Genomic DNA, 22910 nt, shown 5'->3' with positions numbered 1-22910 from the left:
GACCTTCATCTGAGACTACACCTCCCTAACCTACTGATGTACTCAAGGCTTTATCCATGACTGCCGCACTCAACCTCATGATGTCCATAGGCCACCTCTGACCATACAGCTCCCAACCTCATGATGCACATATGACTTTATCAGGGTGGGTTTGGCCATTCCACTAAACTGGCATTTTCCTGGTGGACTACATTCTATGGGAATGCTTTCAAAGGAGGGTGTGCTGCCATGCCCCATGGGCCCAATCTACGCATGGCGTCCTGCGGCATTGGGCTCCTTTTAACATTTTTTGTCTGGGCTAATACACTTGCCCTCTTTCATTCGAGACAACCCCACCCAAACCTCCTGATGTTCACAAAAATATTCTAAGTTAATGGCACCCACACCTTCATAAGGTAATGCTTGTGCCTGCACAGCTTGCCCATAAAAATATTCTGTCCCTTGTTGCTGCTAGAATAGTATGCTCTGCTAAGTGCTTTATGTGTACCCCTTTATGGTGTGTAGCATGGTGAAACCTTTTTCAGCAGTCTTGATCTTTTTTTATCTTTCTAAGATGGTAACATATTTAGGTCACAGTTGTTGGCAGACCTTTTATTACAATGCATCACATATACCTAGAATAGAATAAAATGTATAAGGTGTTTTGTTCATGCCTCAGGACATTTTGGTGCCAGTGACAAATGAGCCAAACCCAAATAGCTGACTTAAGTAAAAAATGTAACAAAGGTAGAGTAACAGAATAAATAGTTCTTTAGAGCCTTCAGAAAGGCCATTTTCACCCAGTGGTTTTAATCTTCTGAGGGAGGTTGTATTAGACCTGAGGTCTTTAGTTATGATAATACTCCACCTCCAGCTTTGCCTTTTTGACTCGAGGTACCACAAACCTACTAGAAGTATTTGGGAATGACAGAGAAGATCCCTCTGGGCTATATAGCGCTCGCATCTGTCTGCTAGAAGATACATTTCAGTTCCTCAGAATACCATATATATCAGATATAGGGTTTTAAACATAATGCTCTCCTCTGCCTGCCAGAGGTCAGTGCAGGATAGTTTTTGCCTGAGATATGTGAGCATATTTCCTTACTTCTGCTTCAAAAGCTTTTCTCCTTTTTTCTTGTGTTTGTCTCGCCGGAGAGAATGTCTCACTAAGTTGCATGTTCCACTGCTGACATCAAACCTTGCTTTGCAGTGCCTGGAGGGGACTATTTTCTCTCCCTCTTTCACCCCCTGCACCCCATCCCACTGTCATCATACCTTATCCCCAGCATCCACTTACTCTCCCAGCAGCTTTTTTTACACAGTTTTTTTCCTCCACTTTTTGCCACCTGCCACAGAATCGGAGTGTGGCTATCTTAAAATGTTTTTAGTACCATTTGAAAATTGCTAACCGCCTGTGCACATACTTCCGTGTGGCAGACACTGACGAATTGCTTCATTTTATTTTAATAAATCCCCTTCATAGATGGCTGCCGCAGATGGGTTCATATTTACAGCAGCCTTCATTACACTGGATTTTTTAAAATAAACCTAAATGCATCGAAAGATGTCTGCTAAAGATGTGCACACATCCATAGCGTCTATCTTTGAACTGCATTTGTTAAAATATTACAATTGTATTTAAAGATAGCCCCTGTAGATGTGCGTACATCCGCGGCAGTCATCTTAATGCATTTTGTAATGTTTTAAAATTCATTCCAAGATGGCTGCCACTGTTGCACGTGCAAGCGAAGCGACTTAGCCAGAAAAAGCTTCGGGAATGCCAATAGTTCCACATTTAGCAGTTTGATCACTAGTACACCTTCTCCTTAAACCAGTGGATTATTTATGATAAAAGTGCTGAGTACAGAGGTGCCCAGTCCATCCAAGTGAATGGCAGAGAACCACGGTAGTGCTGAGTGATAACGTTTAGGAACTAGAGCAGCTGTGAACATAGCTGCTAAGGTTTCAGATTGCTATGTGTGACATTTTCATAATTTCAGTGTAATTATGAGTGACATTTCAACTACTATGAGTGACACTTTCTTGCGAGCACAATCAAGCAATGAAGACAAGGCAAACATATAAATGTCTGAAATAACACCCATTTGGGCAACAAGAAACTCCACCACCAGGCTACAAAATATCACTCTGCCCCCAACACGTAGGATATATCGCAGGATATCTCAGAAGAGTGTATTTCAGCCCCTGCTCTGCCTCTAACCGACAGGGTATCCCGTCAGGACTAGCATATTGTACCTCGCCCCACACGTAACTCTTGCACACTGGTTATAGTGAACAAAGTGGCGCCGGTAATACACCTATCATTTTCCAGGTTTGTTCACAGCAGTCCGCACAGTCCAGAAACAAGCAAAAATACCTATGCCAAAAGGTAGTGGAATATCGTGCTAAGCGGTGTTAACTGCTACAGAGGGTGGCATTCTACCTATTGTAGGAATACCAGCTGCTGCCTAAAGCTCATTCTGAGCATCCTAAACAGTCCTAGAGAAATTACAAGTGGCCCAGCATAAGAATAAAGCAATCAAGCATATAAGAAGTGTGGCTAGTATTTGTGCCTGAGGTGGCTGGATACTTACTTTAACTTGTTCTCTACAGTCCACTTGACTCAGACCGCGGGCGCGGTCTGTTTGCTTGGCAATATTGGATTTTCACTACAGGCGGCGGCCATAATAGTCAGCCGCTGTGAGGGCCAGGCCGGTGCGAGCAGTGCTGTGAGCAGAGCACCATGATTGCAGCTGCCTGCGGTAAGCCAGTAGCTAGCAGAGGCCCGCTCACAACTTAACTCTCTCAGAAGGACGTGACGTCCTCCCACAGCACCCCGGGCGGCCACACTTATCACCTGATGTGGCCCAGCATCATTGGGCACTACCTCCGGCAGCAGGCTGTCTGGCTCCGGTGCTCGACACCAGGTGGAATCTCATCTATGAGATACATTGTTGCAGAGCGGCGAGCCTGCCAGCAGCCCACGGCATAGTTCAGCTGCGAGCGCCCCAAGCCTGCATGCACAGGCCATGCGCTGCCAGCTGACAAACACAGGCAGTGCTTCAGACACATAATGCGGATGCATCAGATATGTTTGTCAGTGCGGTAATGCGGAGCACCAAACTGAAATGTTAGTCTAACGCCTGATGCGTGGTGCTTGGCAGGACTGTGTGAAACACACTGTGGATACTTGAAAAAGTATCTAGGTGTGCTTGTTCCATTATAAGACACAACATTTGTGAGTAACCTAAACAGAGGCTATCTTTGAACATCTGTTAAAATATTACAAATGTATTTAAAGATGGCCACGGTGAAAGCGCATACATCCGCAGCATACATTTTACCGCATTTACAAATGTTTTAAAATCCATTCCAAGATGGTTGCCACTTTTTCACGTGCAATCGCGCTGCCTGTCTAAGCCCCAAAAAATGCTTTGGAAAAGCCAATAGGTTTTACAGCCGAAACATATTGGCATTAACTCAATGCTTGTTACCATTCAGTTGATTAATACGTTGGTTAACACTAGATTTTGCTTAATAAACATTTATGACACTTCATATTGCATTTTAAAGATTTTTAAAAAAAGAAACAAGAAATCATAAACCTTTTTTACAGGATTATTCCTGATGGCACCAATTGATCTGGTGTTCTCTTTGCTATATAACCCGGTCGTCTCCCCCTGCGCCCCCCCTTATAATATGCATTTGTATTATATTTATTACTGGCATAGTGAGGTCAGGAAACCCCGATAAAAGAAACTTCTGAAACCAAACACTAGATTTTCAACCCAACGCAGATTTCTCGTAAGAGAACTTCCTTGATATTTTGGCTCGGACCAGGAAAATCATCGTTAGTCTAGCCTGCCACCCAGTGGTCACTTTTAGTCAGGTCAAAGACTGTTTTATGATCTTTACATTTGTATCATTTGGTATATAGTTTTTTTCGTACAAAACATTCCATAGGATGGACTTATTGGCAACGTAAACCCACGATGGAAAACCTTGTCAGTGCTACAATTTGCACAACGCGTACTAGGACGGAGTTCAGAAAAAGGAGGGAGTGGCAACAACGATAATAACACGTCAGCTCAATACATGGGAATTTCAATTTTACATAAGTCAGCGTTAACCTGCTTTTAAAAGCTTCCCATTTGGCAGAAACGATGCACATCGAGAAGTGTAATTTTTTCCTGATATCATTTTGTCACGTGACGAAGGAGGTATTAGAACTTAAGTTTTTGTTTTACATTTATCAGTTTGATCAGTAGGACGAATTCTCCCTAAAACCTGGGTATTTTTCATGAATACAAATATAAGGACTCTATTCTCTGCGCTCCTTCCAAATAGGGCAGCGGAGAGCGATGAAGTGACTGCTGGGTAGGGGTGTGGCCAGCCCATACTAGTCAATGGCAGCGAACGATGACACTGCGGGGTCATAAAGTCGTGACACTAGAGCAGCTGGGAAACACGCTATGAAAACTTGAGACTGGGTGTGGTTGTTCCATTAAAAGACACATTTTGTGAGTAACTTTATGTTGGACAACGGCCCTCTCTCAAGGGTCACCCCCAAAGTTTTACCTTCCTACTCCTCTTTTTCTAACCTTTTTTAGGTCTCGCCTGACCCAGCGCCTGCGCTGGTCTGCCGAGACTTTTAGTGAGGGCTCAAAAAATGCTACCATGTCCAGCCTAGAGCTACCGTGCATGTGCGCGGGCACGCACTTAGGAGCAGAGGCTGGCACACCTGCTCATGCTCATTAAGCGCCCGCGATCACTTTCGCGGCGCCCCTTTGATGTTCTTGTTCAAAGAACATCAAAGAACATGTTGTTGTGTTAATGCTTTGCTGCACCCGTTTGACTTACAATGTGCTTTCTCTTTCCACAAACTCGATGTTTGTGTTCATTTATTTTGAGATTCTTTTAGTATTACTGTTTTGTGACTTAAAGAACATTAAGGAAATGTTACTGTGAAACTGGACAACGTTCACAGTGTTTATATCTGATCGCAGCGGCTGCTTTATGTCCGTTGCACCATTCAGGGAGTCCTTTCGTTGGTGCTTTCATGAGGACATGATGAGGAAGCTGGAATCTTTTGGCACATTTTCTTTAAAAGCACAGCATGTTGGCGACTGGTTAATCGATTAGACCTATGTAGCGCTTTAGATCTCAAAGTGCTATGGCGGGTGCTGCAGTTACAACTCATGAAATATGGGGTGCAACTCACAAGGAGGGGGCAGGTTTGAGTGCACATTGGCTGTAATCGAACTCTTAAGATAATGGGCTGTGTGTATCCATTATCAGCACTCAGTCTTCGCTAAGTGATCTTGTTTGTTTTGTTGTTGTGTTAATGCTTTGCTGCGCCCGTTTGACTTACAACGTGCTTTCTCTTTCCACAAACTCGATGTTTGTGTTCCTTTATTTTTAGATGCTTTTAGTATTACTGTCACAACCACAACCACACACACACAACCACACACATACAACCACACACATACAACCACACACACACAACCACACACACACAACCACACACACAACCACACACACAACCACACACACAACCCCAGCCACAACCACACACACAACCACCCACAACCAAACACCCAACCACACCCACCCACAACCACACACACCTACAACCACACACACCACAGCCACACCCAACCACACACACAACCACACACCACACACACACACACAACCACACACCCAACCACACACACAACCAACCACACACACAACCAACCACACACACAACCAACCACACACACAATCACACACACAACCACCCACACCCACAACCACACACACCCCCACAACCACACACACACCCCAACCACACACACACCCACACTCCCCCACAACCACACACACACACTCCCCCACAAGCACACACACACACACACACACACACTCCCCCACAACCACACACACACTCCCCCACAACCCCACACACACACACTCCCCCACAACCACACACACACACCCAACCACACACACACACCCAACCACACACACCCACCCAACCACACACACACACAACCACACACACACACACAACCACACACAACCACACAACCACACACACACACAACCACACACACACACACACACCCAACCACACACACACACACCCAACCACACACACACCCAACCACACACACACACACACCCAACCACACACACACACACACCCAACCACACACACACCCAACACACACACACCCAACCACACACACCCAACCACACACACCCAACCACACACACCCAACCACACACACCCAACCACACACACACAGCCACACACACACAGCCACACACACACAGCCACACACACACAGCACACACACACACAACCACACCAAGCAGTGTCATAGCCAATAGGTCTCGCCTTTGGGACCTTATAAGTGTTTAGCCACACAACAGTTGATGTGGTTGCACCAAGGATATTGTGCTGCATAACTAAATACTTAGAAGGTCCCAAAAGCGAGACCTATTGGCTATGCCAATGCTTGTTTTATTAGCTTTAGGATTCTGGGCACATTACCAGTGCTTAAGTGCATGTGCTCTCTTCTCTAAACAGGTTTTACCTGTTAGGCTAATTTGATTTACTTGTAAGTCCCTTGTAAAGTGGTATACCATATACTCAGTGCCTGTACTTCAAATGCTGCTAGTGGGCTGCAGCACTGATTGTGCCACGCATATAAGTAGCCTTCCAAACCTGTCTCAGGCCTGCCACTGCAGTGCCTGTGTGTGCAGTTTACTGCCACATCGACTTGGCATTTAAGACCTATTTGCCAAGCCTTAAGCTCCCTTTTTATTACATAAAAGTGACCCCTAAGGTAGACCCTAGGTAGCCTTTAGGGCAGGATGCTATGTTAGTTAAAGGTACGACATGTACCTTTATGTTTTGCATGTGCAGGTAGTGACAAACAGCCTATTTTGTTTTTCACTACTGTGAGGCCTACCCCTCACATAGGGTAGCATTGGAAATTACTTAATAATCTTTTAAACTGTAATCCCTGATCAGAGAAGAGTAGCTTTTTGATGTTTCTTATGTTTGGAATGGCATTGATAAATCCTACATACTGGTGAGGTTAGATTTAACCTTACTATTTTTTAGACACTCTACTGTTAGAAAGTGGACATTTCTCTGCATCTTACTGCTCTGTGTGCCTGACAGTCTTTTGCCAATACACATCTGGGCTGGGGGACAGCTACATTTGTGCTTTTTCTCTAGACAGCCACAACACAGGACACTGAACTGCATCTGCATTCATCTACATACTGATGGGTCTTCCTGGGTAGGAGGTAGGAGAGGAGGCAACACTTTACTTGAATAGGTAGTATCCTGTCACCACATAAAGGGCTGATTCACACCCCCCCTAGCTAGGCTAGCAGACAGGACTGGGCTGAAAGTGGATCTGTGCACTTCAGAAAGTTCTTTTGAAGTCACCCTCAAATCAAAGGCATTTTGGGGTATACGTACTGGGTCTCTGACCCCATCTGATCAGACATTCTTTAAACCTGTAACCAGACACTGCTGGCTCTACATCTGCACATTGCCAGAAGGACTGCTGTGCTGCCAGGGGGAACTGCTGCTCTGCTAACTACTCTGCTGTGTTGGCCTGCTGCTGTTGAGCTGCAGGAGGGACTGGCACATTTCTACCTGCCTTGTTGTGCTGACCTGCTGTCTGATAACTCTGTGCTGAACTGAGAGTGTTCTCCAAGGGCTTGCTGGCTTGCCTCCATTTACGAAGTCTCAAGGCCATCAAAGACTTCATCTTTCATCTACATGGCAGCTGATGCCTGCACAGATCAGCGTTTTTCACTCCAGACAAGCGCTTGCCCCTGAGCTGCAGAACAAGCTCTGCTCTCTGTGCTGCACAAAGGGCCCACACTTCACATCTGAGCTGTTTTAAACGTACGTGCACAATTTTCAGTGTGGCACCTGATATCGACATTGCCGACCCTGAGGAGACGCTGCAGTGCAGAGGGACGCCCTCTCAACGCGGCTGTGCCACCTTGGTAATGGGAGTTCCCGCAAGTGTTGATGCGTCAACTTGACCCGCCCACATCAGCTGAGTCAGTGCGGCCACTGCAGTGCCTTCTGCCTGCCCTAGGATCTATCCCTGTGACACCGACTAACGAAGATTTGCAATGCAATAGGTCTCGCATTTACGAGACTTTGACCTATTGGCACTGTAAATGTATACAGGCACATGCATCATCATAGGGTTTTGCGATTCCTTAATAGCGATTATTAAGGAATCGCAATTAAGGAATAGCAAAACCCTATGCATGTAGGAATCGCTAAAGAAATAGCGATTCCCACAAATTCCTTAATTGCGACTAGCAAATTGCGAGTCGCAATTAAGGAATGTCTTCCCATTCATTCCCATGGGCCTCCAGGCCCATAGGAATGAATTAGAGATTGCGGGAGCAATTTGCGAGTACCAGTAGGTACTCGCAAATTCCTCCCGCAATTTCGATGGTGCAAGGGTGTCAAAATGACACCCTATTGCACCCATGTATGTTCACTCTGCACAAATGTTGCATACACACATGCTCTAAGGGCATGTGTGTGGGCAACATGAAACTTAGAAAAATGCAAATAAGTGCATTTTTCTAAGTTTTCGCAAATTACCATGAGGTCCAGCCTCATGGTAATTTGCTCACGCTAATAGCGAAATCGCTATTTTTGAAACTGTAATGCATTGCATTTAAGGAATCTCAATTAGGGATTCCTTAAATAGCGATTTTTGCATTTGGGATGATGCATCACAAATGCAAAAATACCGGTCGCAAAGGGGCAGATTCTGAGAATCTGCCCGTTTGCGACCGGTTTTGTGCTTGATGCATGTGCCTGAAAAAGCTTAAATTCTCGCAACTGCGGGACATATTGAAATGCAAATATTGTATGTTTCCAAGCACCCTATGCTGCACTTGCACTTAAGAAGCCATGCCCCTTTCTCTAGATGAGCCGCGATAGGCGCTTTGAAACACCCCACAAAAATAAATGTGTACTGCAATGGGTGTCGCATTTGCTAGAGTTTAAGCTATTGTAATTTATAATGCCAATAGCTCAAACTCCCCTAACTGGGAGACCTATGGCATTACAAAGACGCGGCCGCCATTGTCATGGCTGCATGGAAAGTGAAAGCGTGCATGGCGCTCTGAATGTTGCTGCAAAGCACGTCATGCCTGCAGTAAGACAAAACTCACTACAGAAATGGTGCTTACAGACTAAATAACAGAGACAGTGTAACAACAGAAGTAAAAGGGCCAGTCCTCTTGGGAGGTTACGAATCAAGATAAGGCAGTACTAAGGAGGGACTAAAAAGCCGATTACTGAATCTGAAGCCAGCATTTACAAAGGACAAAGACACAAGCCAATGAAAAATATGGGCGGAGCGTCAAGGTCCTACTCTAATACAGAATGCCTCGCAGAGCAGCTTATGCGCTGCCCAGGCTCAACCTAAAAAGGTACTGTGGACTGTGAGACCCATGTGGTCCCTGTAAGTGCCCTGCGCTCCCTCGCAGGCAGCCAACTTTGCCTGTGCATGATCGCAGCAATCTGAGTGAGGACTCTTATTCCTGCGATTAGCGGGTGCAGAGTCTCATCTATTCGACAACGAGAAACGTATCCCAAAGACTTCAGGAGCACTGCTTTTCCCGCTCCAACTTTTTTAAAACCTTTTTCCGATCCCCAGCGATGATCGTTGTAGTCATAGGAAGCATACCATAAAGCACCTAATAGAGGTGAATGTGTTTTACCTGCATTTGTCAAAAATGCTCATATCTTGAAAAGTGTTGATTTTATCTTCATTGCTTTGGTCTTATTTTGTTTATAGTATAATAAGCTATTTTTTAAACCTACATGGAGCCTTTTTTGTGGTGTATTCATTGTGTTACTGTGTGTGTGTTACACAAATACTTTACACATTGCCTCGTTCGATAAGCTTGCCTGCTGTGCGCCAAGCTACCAGAGGGTTGAACACCGGTTATCTCAGTTGTGTATCTAGGTTACCCTGACTAGAGTGGTGAGTTCAGCCTGGCCAGGGTGTATACTTTGGTCAACCAGAAACCCCATTTTCAACACTTTGTCCAAGGCATAATGACCTGTGAGTAATAAGGTAGGAAGCACCTATAGAAAGGGTGAGACAAAGTTGCCTCAGTCTTTATTTCTACAGTCTGGTAGATGTCGGCCATGTCGTTTGTGTTGGCACATGAAGGTCTCCAGGAAGGGCATCCCTGTCAAACCGAAGCCCAAAGATTTATCCCATTTACCACTTACCCTTTGCAGAAAGTAACCTTAAACAAATCACCTGCTTCTCTTCTAGAGGATTTAAGGATCTCTTGACTCCCATCCATGTCCCTCCTCATAATCACTCATGGCCATCCCTACTTCTCAATTTCACCTCGCCTCACTCCTAGAGGTGCCAATAAAGACATAAAAAATAACTAACTTGCCACATTCCTGCTTTTCTGCTCCTCACCAGCACAGGCTCCCAGAATCCCCTTCGGCCAATCCTGATCTTGTGCTGCATGAGAGCAGCGTCCGGTTTGGCCTTAGCACCCTCTATTTGCGCTCCCATAGAGACTGGGAGCCTGTGCCTGCCATCTCCAACCTGGCAACGCAGCTCAGGTTGAAGACAGCATCTGATAGAGATATCTAGTCGCAGATTCTTTAACTTTGAATTCCCCCCAGGCGCCAGACGGCATCCGGAAAGTTTTCAGCAGTACCTCTGCGCGCCGGGGGAAGGCATCTTACGGCTCCACGGTGACGTCTTCTCCGGATATGACATCAGTGGAGCCATATAAGTCCCCTCCGGTGTACGGACGTCAGTTTCTTCTTTTCCGAGCTGTAACGCGGATCAGGAGAAGAGGTTCCGCAGGGCATTTTTTTTTTCTCTACCTACTTCGACACCTGGTGTCGGTGGATGTCGGTGACAGACCCTCATACAATTTGTATGTGGTGTTCAGTGCGAATGTCGGTTTGGCCATCCTGAGACGGCTGGCCAAACCCACATGCGAGCTGACAACAGTGCACTCTCCCCCTCCGTGACTGCCCCTATGATGGCCCACCCCCAATACTCGCCCAGGAGAAAAAAATAAAATGATAATTAACCTGGTTTATTATTTTATTTTTCAATTTTTGCAGCTGCTGGGGGGTGGAGAGGGGCGCAATGCTCCTTTGCCGAGAAGCCGCTGCTGGTGGCTTGGAAACACAGACCACTTCTCCAAATCATGTCCTATATCTTTTTTAAGCCTACAGCAGCAAATATTATATAATTGCCTAACCCATGCAGACTGTATTGTATTCTTCGAGTTTGTTGCAATGCAGAGGCAATGTATTGTAAACAGGGTTTATGCTTTCATAAAGAAGAAATAAAAAATAGGTGGGTTTACCTACACAACCTCACAGCCGTACATGCCTACAGTATTTGCCATTATCATTTCAAACAGAAGAGCAGCATGTGTTCTTCAGACTGCTTCACTTCAAAAAGCACTGTGTAATAAAAAATAAAAAAAAAGCATATCCCAGCCAAAGAAGTAGCATTCAGGTAGAGCTACTCTCTTTTAGCTTTTAGTTTATTTATTTATTTATTCGATGCGTCTGTGAATGTGTTGCCATTGTCATTAAAATGGTTTGTACCAGTTTGCCTGTAATAATTTAGACTGTCTTGTTTGTCTCCGCACTCTTTTCCTTCCAGGTAATAAAGCAAGCCATCATTGACAGCATTGAGTTCAGAAAACGCAACCCATCCCGCTTCTCTGTTTCCCTGAAGGACCTGGACAAAAGACGATACGTTAATCGGGATGGCCAGTCGTCACTGCCAACATAGTAGAGCAACATGCAAGGCCGCTGGCAGCCTACAGAGTTCTAATTCTACCAAAAGAGACAATTTCACACTTGGTATCTTCCAGGCCTAGTGGGGCGAGGCAGTGGTCAGGTGGACTTCGGCAAGTCTTCCATTATAAAAAGCTCAGTCCACATTTCAGCACATTGAAAAAGCAGACTCAAGACCTCATGAACATCAAGCAGTGTGCACTGCAAAAATATCAACCGCACTGACCATCAGCAAAAATGTGTGCTGTAGAAAAAGTCTTCAAGCGCAAAAGTTCCATTTGAGGTGTGGAAGGAAGGATTCGAATCACATAGAAAGGGATCACTTCCGCATGTGAAAATTAACATCTTGGGAGACAGCCATATTGGCCGCATTCCAAGATGAGACTCCCAAACACGTGAAATCTAAGATGTCTGGTGACCTTGGAACGCAATCCCCATTGGCTCTCAAGCAACAAATGTGGGCTAGATTAGGCAGAGGTCATTGAGTGGCTGACCGCAGTGACTTTTAATTGCACTTTTTTGCTGTTTGGGTGTGTCAGAATTCTTGAGGGCTAGGTAGATTGGAGATTCTGCCTCCTGCGACAATTACACACCTCTTTGCTGTTGGAAGGTGTTTGTTTGAGCACGGATTTTGAATGCACTGTTTGGTGTTCATATGGGTCTGGAGTACCGAACTTCCGTTTTTTATTTTAATTTTTTAGTTTGTGGACATTTGTTACTGGTGTATAGGGTCCAAATAATTCCATGTTTGCACCAAGTCCCTAATTTTGTCCTTGTTGAGATCCATGTTGAAGACCAAGATCAAATTTGCATCCATATTTCTTTGAGATCATCTGACCTGCTCTCTCTGCAGCTGGGCAGATTAGGGGTGCCAGTATTGGATGCTAGTCTTGCTGGCATTTCATATTCCAACACCATTTCTGAGCGCTAGACTAGCACTCCAATGATGGATAAAACTAAGTTGGGGCATAGTATCTATTCAAAAGGTTAGTCTGTTGCATTTCTTGGTTTTTTTTATTATTGCGTTCTCAAGTAACGGGAGTACACCTTAGCTTTTGCCAAGCTTGGGAACAGGCTTATTTCACTTTTAGGCATGTTTTCCTACTCCGAGCATGTTTTAAGGCGGACATTTTAAACAGTGGCTTTGGCTCTGCCTTGTCAGTGGACTCCTTCTTTTGGGAGTGATTTCTCCTGAATGCCATAATGTGAAAGCAACGTCACTTTGAGAACCTGCCAGTGTGCCTCATACTCACACGGTAGGTTGTTAGGACATTAAAGCCTGGACAGGCGCTAAGTCTTTATCAGGAGTTTAAACGGTGAGCGTCCAAAAACGTAACTAAAAGGAACGCTTTCCTTTTCAAAATGGCAAACTGCTACTCAGGTATAAAGCTTAAAATAAAAAATACACTGCAAGGTTACACATATCCAGAGAAATCAATTGGCTTGTATATAATCGCATGTAAATAAACAATTCAGGACCTTATGTTGACACCTGTATCTTAACAGGTCTGTTCCTTTTTCAGTAGACCAAGTGAAGGCACACGCCTTTCTAAGGTCAGCATGATTTGTGCTTCAGAGCCGAAGATAACAAAGCACAAAAACACATTATATGCAGTGGTTTAATGAGACCCAAGTCGATTTCATCTAATATCATATATAATAAAATTTTATATTGCACATCTTGAAACTTAAATAGCACAAGACTGAGTAGGGCCCAAGAGAGCTCTGTATTGGGCTGCCATTGTTTAATGCATTTATAGAGGCACAGGATTTGCACCATCTGTCCTGTGAGTGCCTAGACACCATAATATGCACAGGAAAAGGTGCTGTCCACCCTTTGATGCTTCAGACACTGGGCCAGGAACTCAACACATATTCTAGTCCCTGTTCTAAACACTTGAGTGAAATCGATTATTTTGAAGCGGCTCGTCTCTCAGTCCTTTTAGTGATCTGTCTTCTTGGCCTACCATCCGCGAATGATTGGAGCCCCTCGCCTGAGCCTTATTTACTGAAAATGGTATAGATCTTGTTTTGCTTCATTGGGCTCACTTGCTTCCAGCACAAAACTGGATGAAATGTTAGTTTACAGCTGATTTATTATTACACACTATATATATACTTAATGAACCTAAAAACAAATGCAGAAAGATGTAACACTTTTAAGCATGTTTGTCTCATGAGACACATTTCATGTTTTAATTTGTTTTTTATATATCATGTTAAACAATGTCTTAAAATGGTACTGTGTGTTTATGCATGGGTTTCTCTTGTAAGAAGTCCACATTCCAGCTCTTCCTTCACCTATGCATGCTGTCCAGCCATGGGCCCATTCCCTGATCGCCAGAGACCACTTCTACAATGTTTTGTAAATATTACAGTGCCAAGCATGTCACCAGAGTGGCCTTATGGAGACAAGATCTAGCTGCTAAGGGATTAACTGGATTTTCAGGGACATACTCAACGGAAGTTGAATTGAAGAGAGACATTTGTTCCAGAGTATAGCTTTCAAAGTGTAAAAGGCCTGGCTGTCAGAAATAAGGGACAAGAGGGAATTGTCAGAGTAAAGGACATTTGGTGGGATGTGCTTCCGGATTTTCCCTCGAACGTGAGGCTGTGCACTGCTTGCCATTAGCAGGGGTTGTGATGATTTCTCACTTCTGTGGACTATGGATGGGAGGGGACATGCAAGATCCTCTACCAGTCCCCAGAATGCAGTCACCTAAGCTTGCACGTGGCTTGCTGTGGACTCCAAATGGCATCTAAGGATGGGACTGGGAAAGCTCTTCAACACTGTGCCAAACTCTTGATGAACCCTTTCCCCGACCCATTAGTAAGCAATAAATACCAACCATGAATACTTCTTTGGGACGGGCAACTTCAATGCCATTTTTCCAAACTGTCAATACCTTTTTACGACCTGAATGTAGTGGTCCATTTTGCACTGATGATGACTGCGACTTATTCTGCACAAATAATAATGTCAAGCTGCCTGTTTATGTATCAGGCTTTGCACAACATTCAATGCCGGCTTGAATGAGGCAATATACGGGCATGACTGCTTTTTGCCAGATTTTCACTCCTGTACCCTCAGACATTCCTGGGGTTCAAAGGAAGGCAATAACCAGCTGCATGTTTAAAACACATGCACCACACTCCCGCCTTTAGGAGCACACTGCCATACTTTCATCATTGGACACCCTTGTTATTTTGTAGGTTGATCGTTCAAGCTCAGATAGAGCGTCTTGAGATACTAATTTTGTTAATTTTTTTATATTGATAAATACTGTATTAGTTCCTCGTATATATGTAGAGCAGGGTGGCAAGTGTTGATCTGCGGAGACCAAAGTAATGGCATATTTTCACAATGTCTGCCTAGGATAAACTTGCATACAACTAATCTTGTTAAGAATCTTTCACATGTTACGTACTTTGAGAATGTGTGCTGGGTCCATCCCTGCTGGACCAGCATTTGGCACCCTGAAGAGTCTTTTTTTTATTGTATAATACATTTAGCCATTATTTTTTAATTTATGTCCCTCTAAATTTTCATTCAGTTTATCATTTTATATATAATTAACATTATTTCGTAGTAGAACTAACACCACTTACTCTGTTTCAAATGGAATATCTCACTGCCCATCACGTTTTAATCATTTCCAATAAAAAATAAACATATATCACTATGTCATGCGTGTGGTAATGCGTTGTTTTTAAGGGGGATTGCTGAACAGCTAAAAAGACGTAGATATTTTTAAATGAAAAACAAATGTAATGGAAGTAACTTGTTTGAGTATCACTGTTGCTACATCCGAATACACACTTTAGTACAAGCTATAGCACATAAGAACAATTTAAATAAGGGGTGTCTCAGATTGGTCTATGTGGGTCGGATCAGTACCGCGTGTTAAGGATATTCACAGGGGATACATTTGCAGGCAATAGATCTAAGTGGGAATCCTTTACATACTGATTGCCCATGAAAAAAAGGTTTGGATCCAGCCCTGATATTTTACGTGTGGACACCTCTAATTTGAATGAACCTTTTAGTTGGTTGAACATGTTTGAAGAAATGCCGGTCTTTGACTTTTGCAGTTAAGATGACACTGTCTTCAGATCATATCATGCTGAGCTTTTGCTTGCAGTACTTGAAGATCAAAATTCAGTGTTTTGGGCTGAAAAACATGTCCCTCAATAAAGACCTTTAGTATGTTTTGTGTAGTTTACAATGGAAAATATAGCTATTGTCATGTACCTTGTAGTGAATGCTTCTCCTTTCTCTAAGCATAGTACCATGGAAGGTTCAGTGACAGGTTATAGAGCAGCATAACCTCAACTTTCCTCCATTGTTCTAGTGTGGCCTACTCTGGCAATAGTTACAAGCCCCATTTATAAGTCGCCGTCTGTATGTTTGTGACATTTTCCATAGATCTCAGTAGAATTATTGGTGGACCGTGATACACAGTTCTAAGATATACATTCTCTATTTTTCACCATTGTCAGCAATGTGATATTTTTCATTAACCACTTTGACGACTGTCTTAGGATACCATGTCTCCATTGCAAGTAGACTGTTAGTTTGCATTATTCTATGCGTTCGCCGTGTTGACATGTTTATTAGTCACTCGGACAAAGCTAAAAGCCCTATTTTGTACTTCCCAACATTTTGTTAGAACAATGGGAAAGTTTAAATTTCAGGAGAAATCCATTTAGGCCGACAAATTCTGTGGTATGCAGTGGAAAAGCTGTCCCGCTTTACACAACCCCTTCACATGCAAATATATATCACCTAAATCCTCCCCTACTTTATCCACTTTACTCGGGAGGTTGCATTTTACTCAAGTTATTTTAGCTCCCGCCTTTTTGCATGTTAAGACATTGTGTCAAAGCATGGATTTGTACTAGAAATCGAAATTGAAAAGTGTCATGGCCAACTCTGTTCTTTATAGACAAATATATTTGCATGTTTCTAATCTGCTTCCTACTGCTTATTGCTGCAGTTCAGGTGCTTTCTGCCTTCCCTGATCGTGATAACTACAGAAATCAGCTCTGCAAGCAGAGTGTAATACCTTGTAGTTGTCCAAATTCAGTTTTTGTACATTGTACACACATCATATATAGCACATCTGAGCCCCTATTACGAGCTCCCTTTTAACTCTGTAGGGAAATTGCAGGGCATTGAGGGGGGACAGCAGTTAACTATTCCGGCTAGGAAGTCCCCATGAGTTACGAAGATCATGAGTTAAACCTAGAATTGAGAATAACCTGCTGGCATTAGAATTACTGGGTGCTTTTGCACAGTTTTTACCCAATTCCAGGGAGTTTACTGCTCTCATTGGGTCAGAGGGGTCGGATGGGGGTGCTGTGCATTTCAGAAATGGCAGTCAGAGGCCATACCCCATTTCTCCACTACTCTGAAAATGGCCCTGTCAGCTCACGGGTGGGGATGAGGTCCCCATGCCTCCTGACGGCCTCGGGACTAAAGTGGTTGTCTTCCCCCAACCAGGAGTGCGCCCTGAGGTGCATTGGCAGAGTGGTGGAGAAAGTGGGCATAGCCTCCAAACACCTCTCAGCAATCCAGTTGTGTGGGTCTCACTGGAGGTAGCAGGAGGGCCAGTTGACCCCTAAGGACACTCAAGAGCCAAGGGGACTTCGACCACCAACTAGTAGAGTGCCAAGGGGTGGTTTTGCTGAGTGGTGGAGAAAGGGGGCATGGCCATTGAAAACCTCTCAGCAAACCCACTGTGTAGTACTTGCTTGAGGTAACAGGAGGGGTAGTTGGCCCTCCAAGGACCATCAATAGCAAAGGGGACCTCAACCCCGTACTAGTAGTGCGCCAGAGGCACGTCTGCACAGTGGTGGTGAAAGGGGGCGTGGCCTCCTACCAGGTCTCAGCAAATCCGCTGTGTGGAACTTACTGGAGGTAACAGGAGGGGTAGTTGGCCCCGAAGGACATCCCACAAGCACCCCTTCTGTTACCCCCAGCAAGTCCCACGCAGCGGGATGGGTAGGAGGTTTTCTGACCCCACACTCCTTTACTCCACCACTCTGCAAACGCGGCTCAGAGTGCACTACTGGTTAGGCCATGAAGTCCACTTTACTCATGAGGGTCCTTGGAGGTCAAGAAGCTCACTGGGTACCTACTGTAAGTCCTACATAGCGGGATTCCTGAAGGCTTTCTCACCACTCTGCAAACACGACTACTAGTTACAAAACCATCAAAATTCACTGAAAAAAACAAAGGTTACAGAGACGTTATAGTTAGGAATAAGCATTAAAAAAAACCTTAGAAATCCAATGAAAAAACCATAGGTTACAGGGACGTTATAGTCATTCAGATTTCACTCGTACAAAACCAGAGAAATTCAGCAGCTACAGTTAGCTGAGCTAACTATAACTTACGAACCGGCAATGCACTGCTTATGACCTCACGTACAACATCACTCATGACATGGTCAGTGACATCACTGATGACATCTCAAATGACATCACTGATGACATCATCCACAGAACCACTCACACAACTACTCACACCCCATAAAACCACTTATACGCCCACTCACACACCCGTACAACCACTGATATACCATTCACAGACCTATACCAGTATTCTCACACCCACTCAGTCCTCCATAGAGCCACTCACACACCCACTCCCTCATTCATACACCCACTTATACAACCTTTCACTCACTCCTACAGCCACTCATACATCCAGTTACTCAGCCATACAGCCATCCACATAACTCACCCATACAGCTACTTTCACATTCACTTATTTACGTACAAAGTCGCACACACCCAATCAGATTCTCAACACAGCCTCTCACTCACCCATAGAAGCCCTCATACACTAACTCACACAACCCCTTAGATACCCATTCACATATCCATACAAGCACTCACACATTCACATTAGTGGCTGGCAGGGCTCGCGGGTCAGGAGGGGGTAGCAGGGGTGGGGGCGCGATGCGGGGGGGGTTGCTCGTGGAAGGGGAATCACAATATATATATATTGTTTTAAACTACCTTTCTCCCAGGTCCCGCGTCTTAAATGCGCCTGCTCTCCTGCTTTCCTGCCTCCAACAGGAAGCAGGCAGTCAGGCTCCCTCCCCTGAGCCAATCACAACACTGCAAGCAGCATTGTGATTGGTCAGGATGGCGCCCAGCCAGGGGCTAATGGGGTGGCCATGTTCTCCATTCAGGCTGCAATGCAGCCTGCATGGAGAAGGGCAGACTGTACATGACTGGTTTGGGTGGCCCGAGAGGGCCGACCAAACAGTCTGCGCACTCAGGAGTGGGCAAACCCCTCCTCCCCTGCCCTGCTCAAAGAGCAGAGCAGCCCCACCCTCCCACAATGCAAAGCAACCATAAAATGATAATAACTTGTAGTTATTAACATTTTATGTTTTGGCTTTCTCGCACTGTGAGAAAGCAGTGGGGTGATGCTCCTCCACCCTAGTGGAGGAGCTCCCACTGCACATTTCTGTACTCACCCATACAGCTATTCACACAGTCACTGTCCAATACAGTCACTCACACATGAAGTCATGTAATGAAACACCTATTCAAACAGCCACTCACTCACCCATGCAGCAACTTACACACCCAACACCCAGTCACTTACTCATACAGCCATTCAGACACCCACTCACTCACCCATTGTCATTACACACTCACCCACTGATAGACACTTGCACCGTCACTCACCCACTCATACATCCACTGTCACACCCACTCACTCTCCAATACAGCCACTCAAACTTACACACCCAACACCCAGTCACTTACTCATACAGCCATTCAGACACCCACTCACTCACCCATTGTCATTACACACTCACCCACTGATAGACACTTGCACCGTCACTCACCCACTCATACATCCACTGACACAACCACTCACTCTCCAATACAGCCACTCACACAGCATCTCACTCATTTGCACAGCTGCTTACACAACCACCTGTACACCCATACAGCCACTTACACCGAAATGCACAAGGATACATAGTCACACAGCAGCTCACAAGGTATATATTAAAAGTAGTATCACTCATTAGTAGTACACCTAGTTTACTACTTTACGTTTTGTAGTAGCTTAGTATATATGTTTAGCAATCATAAACTCTTACAAAATACACACACTCTCTGAATGGTGTCATCAGTGATGTCATTTGAGATGCCATCAGTGATGTTACTAACCATGTCATGAGTGATGTATGTGATGTAAAATGTGAGGTCATAAGCAGTGCATTGCGGGGGCATAAGTTATAGTTAGCTCAGCTTACTACAATTGCTGAATTGTTCTGGTTTTGTACGAGTGAAATCTGACCCTAACTATAATGTCCCTGTAACCTTTGTTTTTTTCAGTGAATCTTTCTATGTTTTACCCAATTAACAAGGCTTGCACTACTCTTTTGTAGTTGATAACAGTCGTAGAAAATGTGTTGATTAAAAATAGTGGAGATGAGACTTCCGGCTCACACATTGAATTAAATGTCTTTCGTATAGTAGAATATTCCTCTAATGTCTTTTTACTGAGTTCAAAGTCTCTTATTACATTTTGTAAGGTTTTTCTTTTTAAAAAATTAAAAATTATGTTCATATATTTTTTCTTCACTTGAAGATTTATGCTCATTCTCGTATAGAAGTTCATTACATCAATAGTTTAGTTTTTGCCTTGGAAAATAAGAACTTCTTGAAAACTGACAGAAGCTCCAGCAATCCTTCACAATGAAATGTCTTACCAGCAATAAAACTGAAAAACAGTTCTTCAGCCAATGCATAAAGTGACTTGCAGGCATGAGCGAGAGTGTGTAAGAAAAACTGCCCCTACCAAATACACTAGCTGAGTCTTCTTTCAAATACCACTGAACCTTGACGACTTGTGCTCAAAATTGAGGTTAAGACTCTGAGTGACAAGCAGGACTCAAGTGCCGGAATGAGACACTATTGCTTCTTGAATTTCCAGTCAGAAATGTCTTCAGAAACGTGCAAAGCAGAGACGCTACCCATGCCTCAAGTCTGCAGTTGAAGTGCACCGTTTCTTTGCCCGAGCATGCGCGTTGAGGTCTGTTAACACAGGGCGTGCTCCGAAACTTGACCAATGACCTTGTTCACTTTTACGGCATTCACCATTATGGAATCTGACTTCAGTAGAGATAGTAAGTTTAGAAGTAATTTTAACAGGCTGTTAGAGGATGGTTGTGCCAGCTTCTAATGAGGATATTTTTGTGCCCTGGCTAATCTGAAACCCTTATCTGAAAGAAACACGTTAGTTAGATTCCTCACCTTAGAATATCCCCAGGCATCAGGCTGGATCCGGCAAGATTTTTCGTCAGCAATTCACTCATCGGCTGTCAGGAACGTAGTAGCAGGAGTCAGTGTTACTAGTTTAAAGCTAAAGAACAAGTTACTTACCTTCGGTAACGATATATCTGTAAGAAACATTAGTTAGATTCCCCACCTTAGAATATCCCCAGGCTGGATCCGGAAAGATTTTTCATCAGCAATACCTTTGCGCGTCGCTAGGCGTCGTCTGCGGCTCCGCGTCCGACGTCGGCGTCGTGATCGCCGGGATGACGTCGTCGGAGTACTTAGACGCCGCCCTCGCGCGCTGACGTCAGTTCTTTTTTCCGCGCCAGTAAGTGCCGATCCAGGAAGAGCATACCCTTTTAGTCACTTTTTGACTAAAACTTTTTGAACTCTTTTGGTTCTATTCTCGTCGACATCGACTCTGGTGCCGGTAGAGATGCCTGGCTTCAAGGCTTGTGACTCCTGTTACAGACTGATGTCGGTCACGGACAACCACCGCCGGTGCCTCTATTGCCTTGGGGCCGATCACGATGCCGAGTCGTGCCTCGACTGCCGGGTCTTGACATCGAAAGCTAGGCGGGAGCGGTCCCGCAAGCTACTCGAGTTCTGGCAGTCAGCTCCGTGCCGCTCAAGGAGGAGGTCGAGGAGGAGGTCGAGAGACCGGTCGCAGAGCCGCAGCCACGAACGCTCGTCGGGGTCCAAGTCTTCGAGATCCGGTAAGTCGAAGCACAGCAAGAAGTTGAAGAAGCGGCATCGCTCTTCTGGCTCCCCTCGCCAGTCGCACGACTCGGCTGAGGGTTTGGGTGGCACCACCCGCGCGGCTCCATCGGAGCCGCAGGAGTCCCGTCCGTCCCCATACCGTCCGGTCCCTGGGACTGCCGCGACTCCGGCAGAGGTCAGTGCCTTCCTCATGGCCATGAGGAACCGGGCTCTGCCGTCGATGCCTGCCAACTGAATGAAACAGTTTCACTCTTAACCACTTTTTCCGTTAGGTTTAATCCACAATATTTTCATACAATACATTTGTTTTTTGATTTGCACGGTTTTATCAAATATCCAAGTAGAAAAAACAATACAACATTAATATCCACATTAACATATACTGATTTTTACGACACCCTCACTTACATATAACAATCACTCATACATGCTAGACAAACAAAACTCCTCAAACATACTCAATGAACACTGTTTATAGCAAGAAATAATTGAATGTAGTAAATATACATAAGCCCATCAACAGGTATAGTTTATCACAATTATAATACACTGTATTTGATTGTTTTATAAATGATTGGCTAAAAGCGAAGAAAGGTCTACGCGTTTCGAATCCCTCTGCGTGTGGGGATTCTCATCAGGACCAACACTTTCTGAAACAAAACAGAAACAAAACTGGATTTTACTAAATGACCAAAGACCAATTGAATACCGAACCGCACACCTTATTCTGGCGTCTTACCTGCGACTGAATGTGTACAGAGGAGACTTTCAAACTTAATTCTAATGTATTGTATGAAAATATTGTGGATTAAACCTAACGGAAAAAGTGGTTAAGAGTGAAACTGTTTCATTCAGTTCACGGTCCAATTCTCTCCTAGAGTTAAGTGCAGCATTGGCACCGTTCTTGTTTTGTGGATTATATGCGGCTTGGCCTTGCTGCTATATAGCCAAAACCCGAGTTTGTTCTTCAGGTCGATGCCTGCCGGCGTGCCTTCGGGCCCCGCAGGCTCGACTGGGAGGCCTAGCGAGCCGGCGACTCCGGCCC

General features: G+C 44.6%; 1 protein-coding gene across 1 annotated transcript in view; it reads left to right on the top strand.

Moving 5' to 3' along the window:
• Nucleotides 1–15513, top strand: part of PLA2G4A (phospholipase A2 group IVA) — a 737221-nt gene extending 721708 nt beyond the window's left edge. Inside the window, exon 18 of the mRNA XM_085601661.1 lies at nt 11694–15513. Within this exon, the coding sequence (XP_085457787.1) occupies nt 11694–11825 (132 nt within the window). The 3' untranslated portion in view covers nt 11826–15513. The remainder of the gene's footprint in view (nt 1–11693) is intronic.
• Nucleotides 15514–22910: the final 7397 nt, after the last annotated feature.

This window comes from Triturus cristatus, chromosome 4_2 (genome assembly GCF_964204655.1).
Source record: "Triturus cristatus chromosome 4_2, aTriCri1.1, whole genome shotgun sequence".
Classification (NCBI taxonomy): domain Eukaryota; kingdom Metazoa; phylum Chordata; class Amphibia; order Caudata; family Salamandridae; genus Triturus; species Triturus cristatus.
Note: the sequence above shows the minus strand (reverse complement) of the source record. Positions and strands in the feature narration are given on the sequence as shown.